We start from the raw sequence: 19,983 nt of genomic DNA on the forward strand, positions 1-19,983 counted from the left end.
GTTTATTTTTTCTTCTCTATTTTTTCCATAGCTGTTTAATTTTGTCATGTGTGTATTTTGCCTTTCTATTGTTGAATATATATCTCTGTGAAAGAGGAATTAAAGTATGATGATGACGATGATGATGATTAAGCTTATGTGCAGATACAAGAAGTTGTGTTATATTTTTTCTATCTGAAATTTTGCCTAGTAATATTTGGTATTTTTGCAGACCAATATTAGTTTTAAATAATGCATAAGTGTGTAGCCTGTTATTTTACTATTTGTATTGTGAATTGCGTATTGCTTCAATTGTATAATATGTTTGTATTTAGTTTGTCTTCATGAATAAAGATAGTGTTATATGTATTGAATTTGTCAAGTGTTCATTTTTACTTGACGAGTTACGACAGTTGACAGAAGACATTTTATTCAGTTCTGTTGATATTGGTTTCATTGTTAAATTCTGTCGTATTTTTCATGGTCGAGTTAGCCGCACATTTCTTCTATTTCTATTGGCTCTCGGGTTTTTGGCGGTAAATTCTTATTATTCATTCTCTAACACGCACTCTTATCCTGGCCTTCAAACTGTGAACACTGATTTAGATATTTCACGCTAAAACTAATTTCTTTGGGGATAACTATTTTATAAATACAGGTTAGTTTCTTCTGTTTCTTTGCTAACTTTTCGCTAATAATCTACAGAGTAATGTTTTATCCGGTATGAGTAAGTGTGCGTTTTTGTGCCGCTTGATGAATGAAAGATGCGTGTTGAATGTATGTGGTTAAAATGTTAAAACTACTCTAGTATAAGATATATTCGTCTTGAACTTAGCTTTTAGCTAAAACATACTATTTTTGCATAACTAGGGTAATTGCGGTTTTAAATAGGCTATAAATAAGTTGGCGAATGAATGAGTACGTAATCGAGCGCACCGGCATGTATGTGTTAAATAGTTTTAAACAGTTCAGTCTTATAATAACATTGTGTAATTGTGGTCAATGAGATTTTTAACTGTATGAGTAGAAATCAATTGTTACGGTAATTTAAAGGTCGTTTACTCACATCCAATTATCATGTTATATATGTATAATTAGCCAAATGTGAGGTACCCTAAGACGAATTTATCCTTTTGCACCTTGATGCAAGATAAGCTAGATTGCTGTGGTTTTAACTATTTTTTTGTCATTTTGTTTTGCTATAATGTTGACCCTTGTCTGATATTGTATGTAGTATATCTTTTGGTTTAGTAAGTCACTGATATTGCGGAGTTTTGCATTTCTATCGTGATTGTAAGTGAAGTAGCTTCCTATCAGTATTATATTCTTATTTTAATAATATTGCATACATGTAGGCAATGCACGAGTTACGAATAGTCATAAACATATAGAACATGTAAGCATACACACTTTGTTTTTATTTGAGCGAATTAGGATCATTTCATTATACCAAACACAATTTGTATACATAGTTATTAATGAAATGTAGATATTTGACATATGGTTACCAGATATCTTATGATTGCACTTATTTTTTATAGAGCTTTTCTTCTCCGGAAATAATATTGTGAATGATCCTGCCATAAATTGCCGTCTTATGTATAAAAGCTCTGAACCTTAGTGTGTTTGATTGATCAGCCCTCAGGTGAAGTGCTGCTATAGAAGTTTTAGATTTTCCTTTCAGAATTCTTTTCTAAATCGATATGCCATCGGTTCAATTCGTGAGAAAGAATATGTTGATTTAAAGTTTTATTTTAAAGCTATAAATATGTTATTTCCCGGGGTTTAGATCCATTAGATCCCCTCGTGAATAAAAGATATTTTACGCTTATAGTATTTTCAAAATGTACATGCATGTCACACGATTTTAAGATGACTGGAGATAATTTTTAAAAGTACAGACTATAAACAATTCGCAATAATGTATATTCTGTGGTGAGTTCGTGTGTTATATACTGGACTCTGCACGGCTTTATCGTTTTACTCCTGCACATGCATGACATTTGAATCAGTTCAGTTGTTAATTCAGTTCACCATTTTAGTGCTACTGCAGACATTGGGAACAGAATACAACAGAAGGAAAGAAAAAAAGAAAGACACCCTCCCCCCACCCCACGCATATGGCAAGCGTGTTCACATTTACTCCATATATTATATTACTCATATAATATACCAGATATCTTAGATAATATATATGAGATATCTTACATAAAAAATATAATATAGGACTTATTATATGAAATATTTTGTATAAAAAGTAATAAAGAGATATCTTATATTTTATGTCTGATATCTCATATTTTGTACAAGATATGTTATATTGTATATATCTTCATTCATATATAGTTTATCTTATATTGTAATTGAGATATATTATATAATATATAAGACATCTTATGTATTATAATAGATATGAAAATATCGAACATTATGAAAACGGCTTGCCATACCTGAAGGCCTATAACCTGAATTACTATATATATATCAATCCATAGTTCATAGAATTCGTGGTTTGTATTGAGTGTTGTCCAAATTACTGTGATAATTTGTTATAAAAATCACATGAATTCGACATACCAACTACCGAGTCATTTCACCTACATTTTTGTTGCCTCGTATCGATCCCTTCTTTCTGTTAATAATTGTGTGATTAGAAGAAACATACATAAATACATCACGCAGATCTCATATATTATACTTGTTTCTACAAGAGTAATCATGGGAACCATGATATAATGTATAATAATATTTTCCAATGATAAAGACTTGGCAATGAAAACAGACACAAACAAAGAACCATAATGGTGACAAGGTCATCTTCCAATATGCAAATTCCGATTAATTTAGTTTACTCTGTTTTCCGGGAAGACGAAGCGGAGTCGATCTCACCACCCATTTTTAATGTGTCGTTACAATTTCATGTTTTCACAAGACCATTATACATGTACATATGCATGTACATGTACCTTGAGCTGTTTGGCGATTAGTCCTACTTTGTTTATGAAATATCTACCACAGACATTAAACCATAATCAATCTATTAATCAATTAAAAATCTATTATTGTTCAAATTCTGGTTGTTTGTTGTTTTTTTTCTCTTTTAGCATGTATAAATGTGCATGAATTTCATCTAATGAAATACACAAAATACACAATTTCCACGTTACGCATCAAGTTCATTAAAATCAGTTGATTGATTTCGCTTGTCCAGAAAATCAGCAGATATCAGTTCATTATCTTCAAAGTATTTTACTTGAAAATTACTAGCACAGTACTGGGAGTACGATTGGTTTTAATAATTTATTTTCAAGATGTGAATTTTTAGTGTCACTAAATACAAAGTCAAGGCGGCTCTCAATTATTCTCAGTCAATACAAGAAGATACAAGACTAAAATAAGAAAACTTGCACAATTTTATCAGACTAAAAATAACAATGAACATCATAACTTAGAATCAGCGATCTTTGATGAGATTATCGAGCCTACAAGCTTCGCTGCCTTCACTGAAGTTCCCCAACTCAGAGCTACACCGTCACCTCCATGGCCAATGTTGTGAACTACCTAAAAAGGAACATCTATAAGTTATACAAGAACTAAATAATAGCAGCGCACTTTCCTGAACATCATAAACAACAGATACAAATTAAATAGATATAAATAAACGTATAGGCAACACTTGCAGTGGCGATCAAGAAATTTTGAAAGAGGGGGGTCCCTGAATCGCCTCTGACTTTGGTAAAGAGTTTACCAATATTTTCTTCGCAAAAACGCCCAATGCATCAAGATACTGGGAGTTTTACCTTTAAAACTTTGTTTCCCACTATCTTGTTCTCTGTTTCGACTCTGAGTGATGTCCGATGTGGCCGTATTCCAACCCACTTACTTATTACTGGAGCATTCTACAAACAATTTACAAAATGAAATATTCGAGTATTTACCTATAGAATAAAATATTTTATTTTCCAAGATTCCTAGCCTACAAAGAGTACAAACAGAGAATTTAATATAAGTGATTAAATAATACAAAACATGGAAATAAAAGGCATCTTACAAACCTGTACCAAAGCATTTTTGTAAAGGATCAGATGTAGCATTTAATATTTCTATATACATGTATTTACGTAGAGATTGATGAAATCAATTACTAATGTGGCTAATAATCTGTACATAGAATAAACGAGTTTATCTCTTACATAATACACTGGGGCACCCAACCTGGCCAAGCTTTAAACAGTCAGAATCTACTACTCTACCTTAAGGCCTGGTAACATATGACAGCATCGCTTGAAAACGTCTTTAAATTTGTTCTCATCATATTCGATTGACTCTTGTCCCTTTTCTCTGGTACCTCCCAACACAACGTTATCCTGTCTGGAAGTATATTAAACAGGACGCTATGTGGTATACCTTTAATTAAAATTTCGTTTTTGACAATCTGGTTTTTTTCTGTTGAAAGTTATTATGAAAAGGTCTAACCTTCATCAAATCGTTTTTCCTAACAGTATCTTTTTGCAAATATAAATCATGTCCAGATTATTGTTTCCCTCGAAATTTAGAAACAAACATTTTTTTAAATTATTAACATCAAAATATTCATTTTCTTTACTCGAAATCTGAAAAAAAATTCCCGAAAATGAAACACAATTCCCACCTCCATGAATGAAGTGTTAAAAGTTACACATCGACTGGTCAGATAAAACTATATCCCAAACCCTATAGAGCTGAATATCAGCCAAAAATACCCAAGCGTCAGTAATGGGATGATTCAAATACGACAAAATAAAACAAAACACGGCATAAACATGAACACTAAAACAGAGACAATCTACATACACAATGTAGCGAACCAAATTAAAAAGATTACACAAAAAAAACCGAGGATACGGGAAACAAGACGTCAAAAAAAAAAATAAATAAATAAGCACAAGCAGTATGAATTCTCACAAAAAAAACGTGAGTAACAACAGGTACTTCGGAAGGGTAAGCATATCCTGCTCCGCCTGCGAGACCAGCTATATTGCAAGCGAGTATCTAGCAACAATAATGTAGTTGATGACTGTCTTTAGTGTGTTATTAATAGATGTGCTTATGTAACATTTACTTAACTTACCCTGGATAAATGTAAGTGTCACCTTCAAAATAGTACATATGCTTTAGCCAGGGAGCATGTACCTGCAGAGAAACAATTAATGTCATATTATATTTAATTCTGGCGATTCTATTCTTGCATCTGAATACTTAAAACAAACTAAAGAAACCACACCACTGTGATTCTGCAGTTAGAACAAAGTATTCACACACACACACACACACACACACACACACACACACACACACACACATATATATATATATATATATATATATATATATATATATATATATATATATATATATATAATGGAAACTATGGCAAGCCAAAGTGGACAAATATCAATATTTTGTAATATTAGAAAATGAATTTTTAATATCACAAAATGTTTTTTTTTATATTAGAAAAGATTTTTTAATATCAGAAATTCATTTTGTAATAATAAAAATTCATTTTCTAATGTTACAAAATTTCTTATATCACAAAACATTTTTTAATATTAAAAAAACATTTTTAATGTTAAATATTCAATTGAATTTCTAATATTAAAAAACAATTTTTGAATATTAGAAATTGATATTCTAATATTAGAAAATGGATTTGTCATATTCAATGACGATTTTTTAATATTAGAATATCATTTTGTAATGTTAAAAAATGTGACCGATTTTCTAATATTACAAAATCGTTTTCTAATATTACAAATTCATTTTCTAATATTACAAATTCAATTTGTAATATTACAAAATGTGTGATATTTTATCAGGAATTTGTGATATTGGAAAATGAATATTACAATTAGATTTCTAATATCACAAAACACTTTTTTTAATATTAAAATTCAATTGAATTTCTATTTAAAATTGATTTTGTAATATTAAAAATTCATTTTCTAATATTACAAAATATTGATTTCTGTCCACTCTGGCTTGCCATATAATATTATATTAGCTGAAGTTATTGAAAGCAATGAAAGCGTTTTCAATCAATAACATAACCTTAAAACATATATCTTCCTCTGACTGAGATTACAGCAAACTGTAACAAGTTACGTGACAGAGAGCAAGACAAACAGGGCAATAACTAGTTACATGACAGGGAGCACAACAAACAGGGGCGATAACTAGTTACGTGACAGGGAGCACGACAGACAGGGGCGATAACTAGTTACGTGACAGGGAGCACGACAAACAAGTGTAATAGTCTGCAATGTTGTTTTATATGAATATTTTATGTATTGTGTAATAAAATATTTGACTTGTATGAATGTGTATTATGTTTTACTATTTGACTTGGACCGATTGACAGACGAGCTTTCGGAAACTGGTGATTGTATTGCAAGCTAGTCGTAATCTTCTATATTCTTTTTCGTGCTTGATTAGTACGCACTTCTTTTCTCGTCATCTATTGGTTGGCAATTGTCGCGGGTTAATTCCTTTTTCATTTGAACACTCTTACCTAAGTATCTGAACGGACATGTTGGTTTTTATGTTCATCCGAATCTAGCAACCTATATTCTTATCAACTCAACTTATATACGCATCTGATTTCAACTTAACTATTACTAAGGTTAGTTTCTTTAACATTCCTAGATTAATTGTGCATGTTAATGGTCTTGAAATGAACATTTTTACATCGTATGAAAGTCCGGTATGAATGATTGATTGATTGTGTAACTTTCATAATAATTTACCTAAACACACAAATCTGTAATGTTATTTTACTATGCTTAAATAATAGCGATTAATGATTGATTCATTTAACAGTTCGAGTGGACCGCTCGAAAGTAAAAGTGTAAGTCTTTAAATCGATCACACACTGTGGTCATAAAGTAATTGTTTTAAATTATAAATACAATAAGTGATTTTTGATACTTCAGGTACAATACAGTAGTAGAGACTTACTATTCCTGTGACCATTTACAAATGCCTCTTGCACGATATGTGAGGTAAGCTAATTGTTTCGTATTCTTGAGTTTTTGCTTTGCTTATGTATTTGCTTTGCTATGTTTTTTACGCTTATTGTATGCACTAAATCGCTTATACTCTAATGCTGTTGTTTTGCTCTTTAATATGCTTGATTAGATAATTTACCACTTTCTTATAATTTGCTACATTTGAATATGGAGTCAAATGGAGTCAAACTACATATTTAGCTAGTTGGTTTATGCTTCACAAGCAGATTGATGAAGCCGTAAATTACATTTACTCAAATGTTACATTTTTCCTATGATATGTAAATGTACTAAAATATACATTCACACATGGTTAATTTTTATGTTATCTTTATGTGCATGATGCCATTATTTATCTTGTGCTGTGTATTGAATATAACTGTATTTTATAGGGCATTAACATTTATTGGCAATAAAGCATAGAACCCTAGAGATTAGTTTACTTCTATCAACCCCCTAGAAATAGAGGTTGTGACACAAGGGCGATAACTAGTTACATGACAGGGAGCAAGACAAACAGGCCATTAACTAGTTTTACTCTCTAATATAAACATTATTTGTCAATCATCGTTTGTTGTTTCATTTCAGCATACAAAACTGGAAAGATTCAACCTACTCTGAACAAATGTCCTCTGACAGGAAACATTTCCTTATCACCAAAAACGTCCCTGGCACCCAAACCGAGGCAGTTCACATAGACATCATACTGTCCTTCAACCTGAAATCAACAAGATGTAAAATTGTTTATGTAAGGGTATTATAGACAATAGACAATTTTATTTGCACAGACACATTTACAGTAAATGGATATGGCATGAACAAAAACAGAACAATGTAATACACATTACATATACACAAAATTATGACCATGGTGTGACAGTGGTGTAAATCTGATCAAACAGATTAATCTATAGTTTTAACGTCATATATTAATACAATTACTGTTAAAATTGACCTTCGATTCCGACATTCACTCATGAATTTGATAGTTATATCTATGTAGTATTTCTATAGAGCTACTGTTTAATATGTATGCTATATCTCTTGGTGTGTGGTGAGGTTTTGATGAAGAAATTAAATTATGGTTGTCCAATTTCATTCTGTATTGATTTCTTTGCGGTGCAAAGTGGGTGCACACCGAGAAGATGTGATATTCATCCTCTATGTTCCCACTATCACATGATCTACAAATACGTTTTTTTCTCTCTATGTTTTGGTACCAACCCCTTTCTATTTCAAATGCATGTGCACTCAAACGAAATTTACTGATGATAGATCTTTCTATTTTAAACTTACATAAATCAATATATGGGGGTCTTTCACACGGAATAAATATTTTACGGAAATATGACAGTTTTTCACTCATAGCTATTGAGCCTACTAAATTTTGCTTAAACTGATCGTGTAGTCTTACACTAGTGCATGGCCGGATCTAGACATTTTGAAGAGGTACCAGCCGAGGTTACTCTGAAAAAATGGGGGTGCTAGGACATTATTTGCCATTTTTGTAAATTTTACACATGAAAATTTATTATTTACCTTACCGATGGACCTGGTCCATGCTCCCAGTTTTTAGTGGAGTCCGAGTTGCTCATTTACTTTTGTTACTTTGTATGTATTATTTTAATTACTTTATGTTCTTTGCCGTGTTTGTCTGTTTTCCATGTCTGGTCTTTGTCCCTGGATTGCATTCTTTTGATTTCCGCTAGAATCTTGGTTTCCTTGATTACTCTTTGACCATAATAAAAGAAATAATCGCTTACCTGGGACAGGTCGTTTATTTTCTCGCCCCGAATTTTTCCTCCGTTTTTGCGAAATCTAAGGAAAAAATTATGAAGCAAACAAGAACTCGGAATATATTATGCCTTTTGTCATTTATCATATAGTAATTCCGAGTACATGCATATCTTCAAGTTACCACCAATGTGTACAAAAATCAAAAACACACCGGACCAAACGATTTAAGTACTGAATTCTGTGTCGGACTGCCATGTGTGCGTGTGTACTTACAGACCAGCCTTATTAGTTCTCAAAATCTCAAAATAGACAGCTGATAACATATGCAAAATATATATATAGATACACAAATGTATATGTATCAGATGCTAGTTACATGAATTTTTTAGTAAATTCTGTATATGAATTCGCTAGTTACGCGTTTGTAAGTATAGCATTTATAGGGGAGTACACTAGTTCATCAGTTACACGTTTACAAGTAAGTGTTTGTCAGTGAGTACATTAGTTCGTTAGTTACACGTTTGTAAGTATAGTATTTGTTAGGGAGTACACTAGTTCGTTAGTTACACGTTTGTAAGTAAAGTGTTTGTCAGTGAGTACATTTGTTCGTTAGTTACACGTTGGTAAGTATAGTATTTGTTAGAGAGTACAATAGATCGTTAGTTACACGTTGGTAAGTATAGTATTTGTCAGTGAGTACATTAGTTCGTTAGTTACACGTTTGTAAGTATAGTATTTGTTAGGGAGTACACTAGTTCGTTAGTTACACGTTTGTAAGTAAAGTGTTTGTCAGTGAGTACATTTGTTCGTTAGTTACACGTTGGTAAGTATAGTATTTGTTAGAGAGTACAATAGATCGTTAGTTACACGTTGGTAAGTATAGTATTTGTCAGTGAGTACATTAGTTAGTTAGTTACACGTTGGTAAGTATAGTATTTGTAAGGGAGTAAAATAGATCGTTACTTACACGTTGGTATGTACAGTATTTGTCAGTGAGTACATTTTGTACATTAGTTCGTTAGTTACATGTTGGTAAGTATAGAATTTGTCAGTGAGTACATTAGTTCTCTCAAAACGCGAGTATAGATTGTTCGTTAGTAGTTTTTGATTCCCTCAACATTTCCGTGACCAGACACAAATTAAATTCAATTTTCAACTCACTGTTTCATTAGCCATGGTAAATATCTTCTACATTCTATCATCAAAGTATCGCACAAGTAACCATACCTAAAATTAAAAAAAAAACTTCGGAAAAAAATGGATTGTATAATACACCCAAAACTGAACATAAAAACAGTTCGTGCTACACCCATATACTTAACATGCGTAACATATCCAAAGGTAAGAAAATTAGTTGATACACTCGATAGTTATTGTTTTCAATTTTTTAATAAAAAGTGTAGTGGTTCATTTTCTGATATCAGAAGACCGTATGGGGCCTGCATAGGGGTCAACTGTTTGTTGCTTGGCATTTGGTGGATGACTATCTCATTTGCAATCATACCACATCTCCTACAGCACATCTCCTATTTTTATAAAGTCCGCCAATAAAATACAAATGTGAGATAAATACTGATTCTAAAAACTTCTTTATCAGGATACAGAAATAAATTAGTACAATAGACACGACGAAACACGCCACAACTGACATTGACTTTTAGTTACAATAGACATTGAGGACGTTGGTGGTTCTAAAATTATAGCATACCACAGACCTTGGTTGTCCTGGAATTTCATTCAGTTCTTTCTTAGATAGTTCTCTTGAGCTGTAGCATTCAATAGGTATCTACAAATTTGTTACTTTGTCATATTCTGTAGACATAGAAGTACCATTTCTTAATTAGATTGAATGACCGTATCACTTATCCTAGGAACATATATACGAATTTATATGTCCGTATTTATTTCCCTGCTTGTCCTAAACTTTTTCAACTGTGAATTTTCTACAGCCATCCTACTTCGATTTTTTCGAACTCCAATTACATTCGTACTTACGTTGCACTCAACCAAACTTTCTCTCATTTCATTTTACATTGTTTTCTACAATAGCCTTTTTGTTTTATTTTTGACTGTGAGGGATATGAAGCGCTTAGAGAACTACAGTCTGAGGTTTATGTTATGTATGGGCTGTACGAGTTTAATGCTTTTATAACAAAGATATACGGTATATAAATTATACTGAAATGATACGTAGGAATTTGACATGAAGATAAATCAATAAAGAAACCGTTGTGTGACAGTTTTGGACTATCTGACTACGTATATACGAATGCATACAATAACAGTTTACACATTAGAACTAATGTAACACAACCCGGGGTAACAAAATACGCTGGCATATCCTTGACCTGTAATACATGACTGATATGACCATGTATAAATTACTGACGTCAGGAACACTTGTAAAACAAACACCATCTGGGGCCAAGTTGCTTATTCAGCATATTTCTGACTCTAACTCGACTTGCATACGTGTTTCGAGTGGTGTCTTCGTTTAAGTAACGGAAATTCACTCAAAGATTGTTATATCCTGAAGACATAAAAAGATTAAACCAACAATCAAAATTTCTGTTAACATTACCTGCTCGGGACACGGTTCCTGTCCTGTTATATAACCACTGACCCGATGGATGCCTGCATTAGGTGCCTCTTCAGAACTCCAGATACTGTGGTACCAGGCGAAAGACTCCTTGCAAAAATTTCTGAAGTAAATAAGGTTCTTTGCATTAGGTAGTATAGTGTTTGCCCTCCTATCTATCTAGGGAGGGATGAAGATGTCAATATAAAACTATATAACAAGAAGAACTGTTTATTCACCAATAAAGGGCCCATAAAGGGCATGATTACAATACATTTTTTTACATACAACAGTTTTGATTGAACATATATAATAACATATAATATCAACAGTTAATTTACAAACTAAATAATTGTAACATTTTTTGAGCTTTTACTTGCATTATGAGTAATACATCATAGTAATCAGCACATAGTGTTTAGTTACCATACTGGCACACCTCAGTTTCATTTACAAAATTGGATTATGATAATGGAGATTATAATTATGATCATCAAATTATTATATGAATAAAGAATGTAAATGTATATTCACTTAAGGGCATATCTATTTGCAATAGTGATAATAATGCATAAAAAAATAAATGCAGGGGACATAATTCTCACTAGAAGCCTCCTTGTGCCCAGTGCAGAGAAGCAAGTTTTTTGAGTTGCTTTAAGACAAAGGACACCAAGGGACGGTGCTCTAGGCTTCAAGTATGAAAATTAAGGATGAAATCTGCATATACTGGGCTTTTAATGACCAAAAATTCTTACATTACATATTACAATATAAGCAGAAAAAGATATGGAAAGATATTAATGATAGATAAAAAAAAATAATAATAATAAATAACATAAACAAAAAGAAAAAAAGAAAAATTATAATTTAAACACCATTTGATATAACAAGATTACTTAAACCAGATAAAATAATAGAGTTTTCACAATTTAAGATCTATATCAATTTGTTTTCATCACTGAGGTTAGTAAAATGTGGACATGTAGATATTATTAACTCATATAGTATATCTCTCTCTTTTTTATTTGATGAGCATGAAAAAAGAAAATGTACTTCATCGTCTACTTCTCCTGAGCCGCACCTGTGACATAATCTATTTTGTCTATGATAACGCCCTGTTTCTATCTCTAGTCTATGAGATGAGATGCACAGCTTTGTAATTTTTCTCCTTTGCTCAAAATTTACTTGAGATAAGTATTTCTCCAGCCCAAAATTGTTTTTAATTTTAGCATATAAATTAAGTTTGCCTTCACTGTTCTTTCTCAAATTTCTTTACCATGTCTCTCTATAGTGCTGAGAAAGGATCAGTTTAGAGATTCGTTCAAATGAGAATTGAGTCATGTTTGTTAGACATCTTTTATATCCTGAACAATGTTCATAATGTATTTTATTGATCCATACCATGAGGGTTTATTTTGTCTAAACAAATTTTTAGATTCTGCATAGGCCTGTTGAAGCAATGAAAGTCCGACTGTAAATTTTCTAGTCTATACCGATATTTTATCATCGATTTGATAATATCAAAGTGAAGTGGAAAGCGACCTAGTTCTGACAATACTGCTAAATTTGTGGACCTTTTATGAACACCCAAAATGAATTTTGAAAATTTTACATGAAGTTTTTCACATGTAAGTCTTTGGTATATATCATCGAGTGGTAAAACTTCCTTTTTAAGTCTAGTTTTTTATGGGTTAAAATATCTCCCATATCTCAACACGTTATGTTTTTATCCATGCTTGTATTCTATCAGCAGTAATGTGGAATGTGATCATTTTGGGTTCTTTTTCATGAAGTGTCAGATCGATGCGTTCAAAAAGATTTTTTTTGGCTTTCCCAGTTTTGGTGTTTAGTCTTTTAGGGAGTATTCTTTTTGGATATTCTTTTTCTATTTTATCCATTCTTAGATGAGATTTTGCGATTTTTCGCTAGAACTCTTAACAAATAGGCTTCTGGAATAGGGTTATGTTGCTACAAGATTAAAGTCATCACTACAGAAGTTTTATGGTCGTCATCATGAACTCGTGGATCGTTATGGTGTATCCATCAGCACCATGAAAACAGATTTATTCAACGGGTCATAGTTTTCCTTTCCTCCTTTGTCTACCCCGGACTTGACTTTTTATGAGCAACTCGGCGGGTATTTCCAGAAAAGCAGAGGACGCTTACCCTACCGGTACACCTGGTCCATGCTCCCAGTTTTTAGTGGAGTCCGAGTTGCTCACATACTTTTGTTGCTTTGTATGTATGGTTTTGGTTACTTTATGTTCTTTGTTGTGTATGTCTGTTTTCCGTGTCTGGTCTTTGTCCCTGGATTACATTCTTTTGATTACAGCTATAACCTTGGTTCCCTTGATTACTCTTTGTAACCATGCCTGATCGTCACTAGCTGCGAAATCGTAGCTCTTGATCTTTTTTTTTTTTTTGATTTTGCGATCTAACGTTAAGAAAATACAAAAAATGGTTAGAGCTACGTTTCACAGCTAGATCGTCACCACAGGTGGCCATTTCTTTCGTGTTGAAATTTCGAGCGTTGAGTTGCAAGATTATGGGATGAAATTGACAGGAGCTTACTATTGTGTTTAATGTCTAACGTCGCCTCTTAAAACATAAAAAAAATGCTCTTTAAACCACAGGTTAGTGTTTTTGCTACGAGCAAATTTTTCTACCCGCCATTACAAAACCGGAAGTTGAATGTATCTGACATTTTATGTCGCGTCTTGAAAGATGATACACATTTTCTACACAAAAAGCATGCATTTGTCACAAATTTCACGTACCTAATTATTGCGGCATCTCCAGAAGTCTTTTTACTACTAGGTCTGAATATTCCTGCTGCACCATCACTTGTTGTGTCTACATCAAACTTGTCAGCAATAATAGTCACCTCCAGATCTGGGTAGTAGTTCTGAACATTAACTGCTGTTGAGAGACCGACTACGCCAGCCCCAAGAATTACCACTGACTTTTTTGCTACCTGCCGACTCATACCTTTTGATTATTTATAGATATACATGTTGTTTGATCATGTGGTTGTATGAAACTATATAACCGTATTTACAATATCCTGTAAATCATGTTGTGTACACATATTGTTCAATCATTACTTATACTGCTGATGCACTGGAAGAAATCCAATTAACTTCCGCATACTTTGTGTGTAGTTCAATGCGCGTTATGTTCATACAGGTTTACAATCAATAAATCGTTGTAAACACGGCATTACATTATTCAAAATGATATAATATTTCTACTTGATGCGTGAACTAATCACCAACTGAAAACTAGTATGTCAGTTGTTTGTTAAACATTTGAAAGGTCTTTCCCTTTAAAACTTTCTCTTTGTAATATACATATTAAAACATCTACAACAGTTTGAGTTTTTGCACCTGGTGACCTTATCAAATGCAATTGTCGATGTTCCCATCGTGACTTTTGTAATGTCAACTCGAGGACCTTTCTTTAGATATACAACAACCGTACTTTCTGTGCACTTTAGAATTTTGCACTTATTAACCCCAACTTGGTTCTTTTTTCTATATAAATAAATTGAAATTCGAGATGTACACATTATGACCTTTAATTTGATATACGACAACCTAACTATATAAACAACTTAAGTTTTGCACTCATTGACCTCACCAAGTCACTTATTTCGAGACAAAACATCGATATTTCGGATGTACGCGTAAAGACCTTTCATTTGATATGCAACAACCTCACCCTTTAAGAATTTTAAATTTTTGCACTTAATGACCCTATTATTTATCATGATTGAAACTCTGATTTTTGGAATGTGCTCATTTAGACCTTCAAAATGATATATCACATGACCCCCTTCGACAAAGTTGAAAAAATTCATGCAATATCAAATCTATAAATAGGTATTGATGAAATATATCAAACCATTGGAAAATATTTAAAAAAAATTAAGTTGTTGTAGAAACATTGGTTTTTCATATTGGTGCTTGGTATTTTGTGAACAGTTGTACTTGTGCAGAACTTTCATTCTGTGGAATGACCATTTGTGTGCCTGCTGTGGATTTTAAAATATATATCCCCACTCTCAAAACTTCAAATTTCAATAGATCCAAAACTAGACATGATATGTCAAATCTGAAAACTGTATGATAATTTGCAGAACATATACAACAAAATTACAAAATAATTTGGGCAATTTTGGAGCTCATTTTGAGCCCAATGATTATTAACATATGATGCAATAACAAACTCCAGAACCGGAAGTCGTAGACATGAAACTACCACCATATATCTTAGAATTACCTGACCTTGATAAATCTAACACGGTCTAGGTCATACAAATATGTCAAGGTCACAAACCGGATTCTGCAAAACATTTAAATTGTCATAACTTTTGAACAGACGGTCTGACAGTTGTAAATTTTGTCTCAAAATGTAGGCCTTATCGAGAGGGTCATTTCATACGCTGTATGTATGCACTTATCTCTTATTGTTTTCTCAATATCAAGGCCTGTAGTTTGCAGTGAGAAGGCTTTCTAGCACTCTATGAACTTTGACCTTGAATGCAAATGAAAGGTCACATGGACCAAAGATCATTGATGAAGGTCCCATGTTTCTACAACTTCTGGTTCTCGAAATATAAATTTTAAAAACTTAAGTATGATATTTCATGGGATATAACTCCTGTATGGTTTGATAATAAATACATGTTTATGTTTATTCATTAGGTCTTCTTCTTGTGTACATGAAACAGTTTTTAGATTGATTCTACCAATTATGATTTTCAAGATATGAGGGATTGAAATAAATTGTTTTAAGGGGATACAACTTAATGATGATAATGAAATCCTTAGCAGGGTCATTTTCTAATAGAACATGATGACATCTACATGTTCACCAAGTATGATAATGATATCCTGAAAAATGAGTTCGGGGGACCTATTAACCATATAAGATAAGACGATAATAAACGGGAGATAAATTCTACAATGGATAATGAAATTTTTCATGGGATTATTCTGTAAAAGTCCTAAGAAAGGTCTATCGATGGTTAAAATTTTGCAATGATATCTTGAAAGATGACTCAACAGGACCGTGCCAAAGTAAATATTGAAAGGGAAAAAACTAGCACTCTGTGACCTTTGACCTTGGGTGCAAATGAAAGGTCACATAGACCAAAGATCATTTGATGAAGATCCCAAGTCTCTACAACTTCCGGTTCTCGAAATATAAATTTTTAAAACTTAAGTATGATTTATTCAACGGGTCATAGTTTTCCTTTCCTCGTTTGTCTACCCCGACTTGACTTTTTATGAGCAACTCGGCGGGTGTTTCTAGAAAAGCAGGGGACGCTTATCATACCGGTGCACCTGGTCCATGCTCCCAGTTTTTAATGGGGTCCGCGTTGCTCACATACTTTTGTTGCTTTGTATGTATGGTTTTGGTTACTTTATGTTCTTTGTTGTGTATGTCTGTTTTCCGTGTCTGGTCTTTGTCCCTGGATTACATTCTTTTGATTACCGCTATAACCTTGGTTCCCTTGATTACTCTTACAAAACATTAGTTCGGATGGTGACTTTCCTGTTGTCGCATGTGAAGTTGCTCGGTAATTTCATAGAAAATTATACATGTCCGGTTTCCAGTTCTTATTTTCTGCATGTGAGGCACGTATCGTTTTGCCTATATTTCGCATAAAACGTTCACACTCAGCGTTTCCTTGAGGCCATAGCGGAGTAATTTTTCTGTGTGCAAATCCCATGTACTTTGCAAATTTCTTGAATTCTTGACCTTGAAACGGACTTCTGTTATCGGTTTTTTTACAACGTTCGGAATTCCAAAGATAGAAAACACCTTATCAATCAACGGAATGACTGATTTCGACGATACGCTTGTCAGAGTCTCTACGACAGGGAAGCGAGTATATTCATCCATGATGACCATGATGTAGTATCCATTCGGGAACTGACCTCCAAAATCGATACTAACGTTAGCCCATTTGGTTTCCGGTAATGGAGACATAACTAACGGTTCAGTTGTCTTTGCTGGAGTTGCTGCAAGACACGGTATGCAGTTCACATTTGTCCTCAACAAATTTGTCGATTCCAGGAAAATATACCTTTTCTCGTAATAACTGTTTTGTTCTTACTATGCCCTGGTGGCCTTCGTGAGCTATGGCAAACACTTCCTCCTGTAACACTTTCGGAATAACAATTCGGTTGTCGTGTATCAGAAATTCGATATCTGAATTTATGTTGCCTGTGTTTAACTCATTTTCCAGTCGAGCAAAGGTATCTAGCGTAGAATTTTTGTAAGATTTGTCCCAACTTCCAGATTTCGCATTTTTTTTGGTGTATCCATCTGCAACATGAAAACTGATTTATTCAACGGGTCATAGTTTTCCTTTCCTCGTTTGTCTACCCCGGACTTGACTTTTTATGAGCAACTCGACGGGGTTTTCTAGAAAAGCAGAGGATGCTTACCCTACCGGTGCACCTGGTCCATGCTCCCAGTTTTTAGTGGAGTCCGAGTTGCTCATTTGCTTTTGTTACTTTGTATGTATGATTTTAGTTACTTTCTGTTCTTTGTTGTGTATGTCTGTTTTCCATGTCTGGTCTTTGTCCCTGGATTACATTCGTTTGATTATCTCTATAACCTTGGTTCCCTTGATTACTCTTTTATAACTAGCAATAAATCGGAATCACTTTCAGTTGCTGTAGCTATTTCGGTCAAAGTCATCACTTTCGGTACAGCATTCGTAGATATGTAATTCACATAATCCTCGGCAATATCAGAGGGATCATTGATTTTAGTGTGACGATTCGGATGCCTTGGCATGTAAGCTGCTGCGTTCGACTTTCCAGATTTATATTGAACTTTAAAGTCATACGCTTGCAATCGTAATCTCCATCGCTGAATTCGAGCAGGTGGCTTAGACTTCGGATTGTTAAATATGCATTCCAGAGGAAGGCGATTTGTGATCAGAGCAAAGTGATGTCCTTACAGATATAAATGAAAATGTTCGATTGACCAGACTATCGCTAACGCTTCTCTTTCAGTTTGACTATAGCGCTGTTCAACGTCGGTTAATGCACGGCTTGCGTAAGCATTTACCCTACCATCTTACGTTAATTAAGCGGCTACCCCTACTGGACTTGCATCAACTATGAGCACTGTGGATTTTCGTGGATGGAAATAAGCCATAGTTCGTTTATTTGTCAGTTCATTCTTTAGATGATCAAACGATTCTTGTTCCTGTGACCACTTCCACAGATTTTCCTTCTTTGTTAACGATCGTAAAGATTCTGTAATTGTAGAATAATCTGGAATGAATCTTCAAACATAGTTCGTCATTGCAAGAAAGCTGCGTACCTCAGACACATTTGTAGGTACAGGTGCGTTTCTTATCGACTCAATTTTCTTCGGACAGGCAGAAATACCATCTGATCCAAAGATATGTCCGTAAGATTCCAACTTGTTCTTGTTGAATTCACATTTCCATTTGTTTATAGTCAGCCCCTTTTCACGTAATCGTTTGAATAGCTGCTCTAGGGGTGAGTCATGCTCTTCTTGTGTAGATCCGTAAACGACTATGTCATCTGACATATTCCGGACACCTGTTAAACCTTCTAGTGCGGTCGAGAGAGTATTTTGAAATTTTCGGCAGCACTAGTAGCTCCAACAAAACCGTTCATACCGTCTCAGACCACCATGCGTGGTAAAAGTTTGTTATATTACGCGATTCGTCAGTCAATTCTAACTGATGATAACCGTTTAGTAAATCTAGCTTACGAAAAACTTTTGCTCCGTTCAAATCTACGATTAAATCGTCCATCGTTGGCGTGATATGGCGTTCCCTTTGAATCGCATTATTCGGTAATCTCATATTAACACATATGCGTATTTCACCAAGACTTTTTGGTTCAGGCGCTACTACAATGGAGACACTCATGGCGTCGGGCCTTCTACTTTCTCAATGATATCTAAACGTTCGAATCTTTCCAGCTCTTTTTCCACTTGCTTTCGAACATGAAACGGAATTCGTCGATGCGGTTGTACAACAGGTTTAATAGATTCATCAATATGTATCTTGACTTGTGTATTCTTAAGCTTTCCGAGACCGTGAAAAATATCTTGATATTGTCTACAAAGCTTGTCACTCTTACTTTCTTTACCAACCTTCGCAACAACGGGCACAATCTCTAGTTCCAGCGAAGTGCCGTAACATAATAAGTTACCTGCTGAACCTTCAGAGACATAAAATGTTGCCGTCGTGGATTTATTGCGAGATTCAATGGTGGGTTCGAACCTGCCTTTGAAATTAAAATTCATTTTTGAACCATATGCAAATACTTTCGTTTTGGCAATTGACAGTTACGGTTTTATTTTCATACAGTTAAATGTTTCTTCATTAATAACATTTATGCTGCTTCCGGTATCTACGAGTACGTTGACCTCAGTGGTATTGATTTTGACAGTTATCTTAGGTTGGCTTACCGCATTAATAATTCATGATATGTGGTAGAGTCTGGCACGGATTTATAATTCCAAAGACGTGTAAAACTGACTGTAACGTTTATTACAAGAGTAAAAGCGAGCTCTCTGAATATACAACATGTTCAAATATATATACTATTCAATTATATAAGACACATCCATCGATCAATG

At 33.6% G+C, this 19,983-nt stretch overlaps 1 protein-coding gene, 1 long non-coding RNA gene and 1 pseudogene across 3 annotated transcripts; 1 reads left to right on the forward strand and 2 right to left on the reverse strand.

Annotated features, from left to right (window-relative positions):
* Positions 1 to 415: 415 nt before the first annotated feature.
* Positions 416 to 8,123, forward strand: LOC148615551 (uncharacterized). Of its 2 annotated transcripts, none has more exons than XR_015922010.1 (3): positions 416 to 637; positions 6,951 to 7,019; positions 7,614 to 8,123. It is a non-coding gene; the product is annotated as an uncharacterized LOC148615551 (long non-coding RNA). The 2 variants fall into 2 exon arrangements; XR_015922009.1 differs by lacking the exon at positions 416 to 637 and adding an exon at positions 6,282 to 6,640.
* LOC148615552 (D-aspartate oxidase-like) lies at positions 3,375 to 14,502 on the reverse strand. Its single transcript, XM_088581903.1, has 10 exons — positions 14,118 to 14,502; positions 11,344 to 11,464; positions 10,478 to 10,548; positions 9,924 to 9,989; positions 8,789 to 8,843; positions 7,642 to 7,743; positions 5,090 to 5,151; positions 4,233 to 4,350; positions 3,780 to 3,878; positions 3,375 to 3,540 (listed from the first exon to the last, which is right to left on the reverse strand). The coding sequence occupies exons 1-10, from the start codon at positions 14,324 to 14,326 to the stop codon at positions 3,421 to 3,423; spliced, it is 1,023 nt and encodes a 340-aa protein (XP_088438029.1). The 5' UTR covers positions 14,327 to 14,502; the 3' UTR covers positions 3,375 to 3,420.
* A 358-nt stretch (positions 14,503 to 14,860) lies between these two features.
* LOC148615553 (uncharacterized) lies at positions 14,861 to 19,809 on the reverse strand (annotated as a pseudogene).
* Between the last annotated feature and the right edge of the window lie 174 nt (positions 19,810 to 19,983).

This window comes from Perna viridis, chromosome 5 (assembly GCF_037379345.1).
Source record: "Perna viridis isolate PV_CMFRI_1.1 ecotype Kerala chromosome 5, ASM3737934v1, whole genome shotgun sequence".
NCBI lineage: Eukaryota > Metazoa > Mollusca > Bivalvia > Mytilida > Mytilidae > Perna > Perna viridis.

What these genes read in the sequence shown, in the direction of transcription:
- LOC148615552 (XM_088581903.1), bottom strand. Translation starts at nt 14,326, where the DNA reads ATGAGTCGGCAGGTAGCAAAAAAGTCAGTGGTAATTCTTGGGGCTGGC. An exon ending in GGAGATGCCGCAATAATTAG is followed by an intron (nt 11,465 to 14,117) that starts GTACGTGAAATT and finishes TATTTACTTCAG; the next exon opens with AAATTTTTGCAAGGAGTCTT. An exon ending in AGGAACCGTGTCCCGAGCAG is followed by an intron (nt 10,549 to 11,343) that starts GTAATGTTAACA and finishes ACAAATTTGTAG; the next exon opens with ATACCTATTGAATGCTACAG.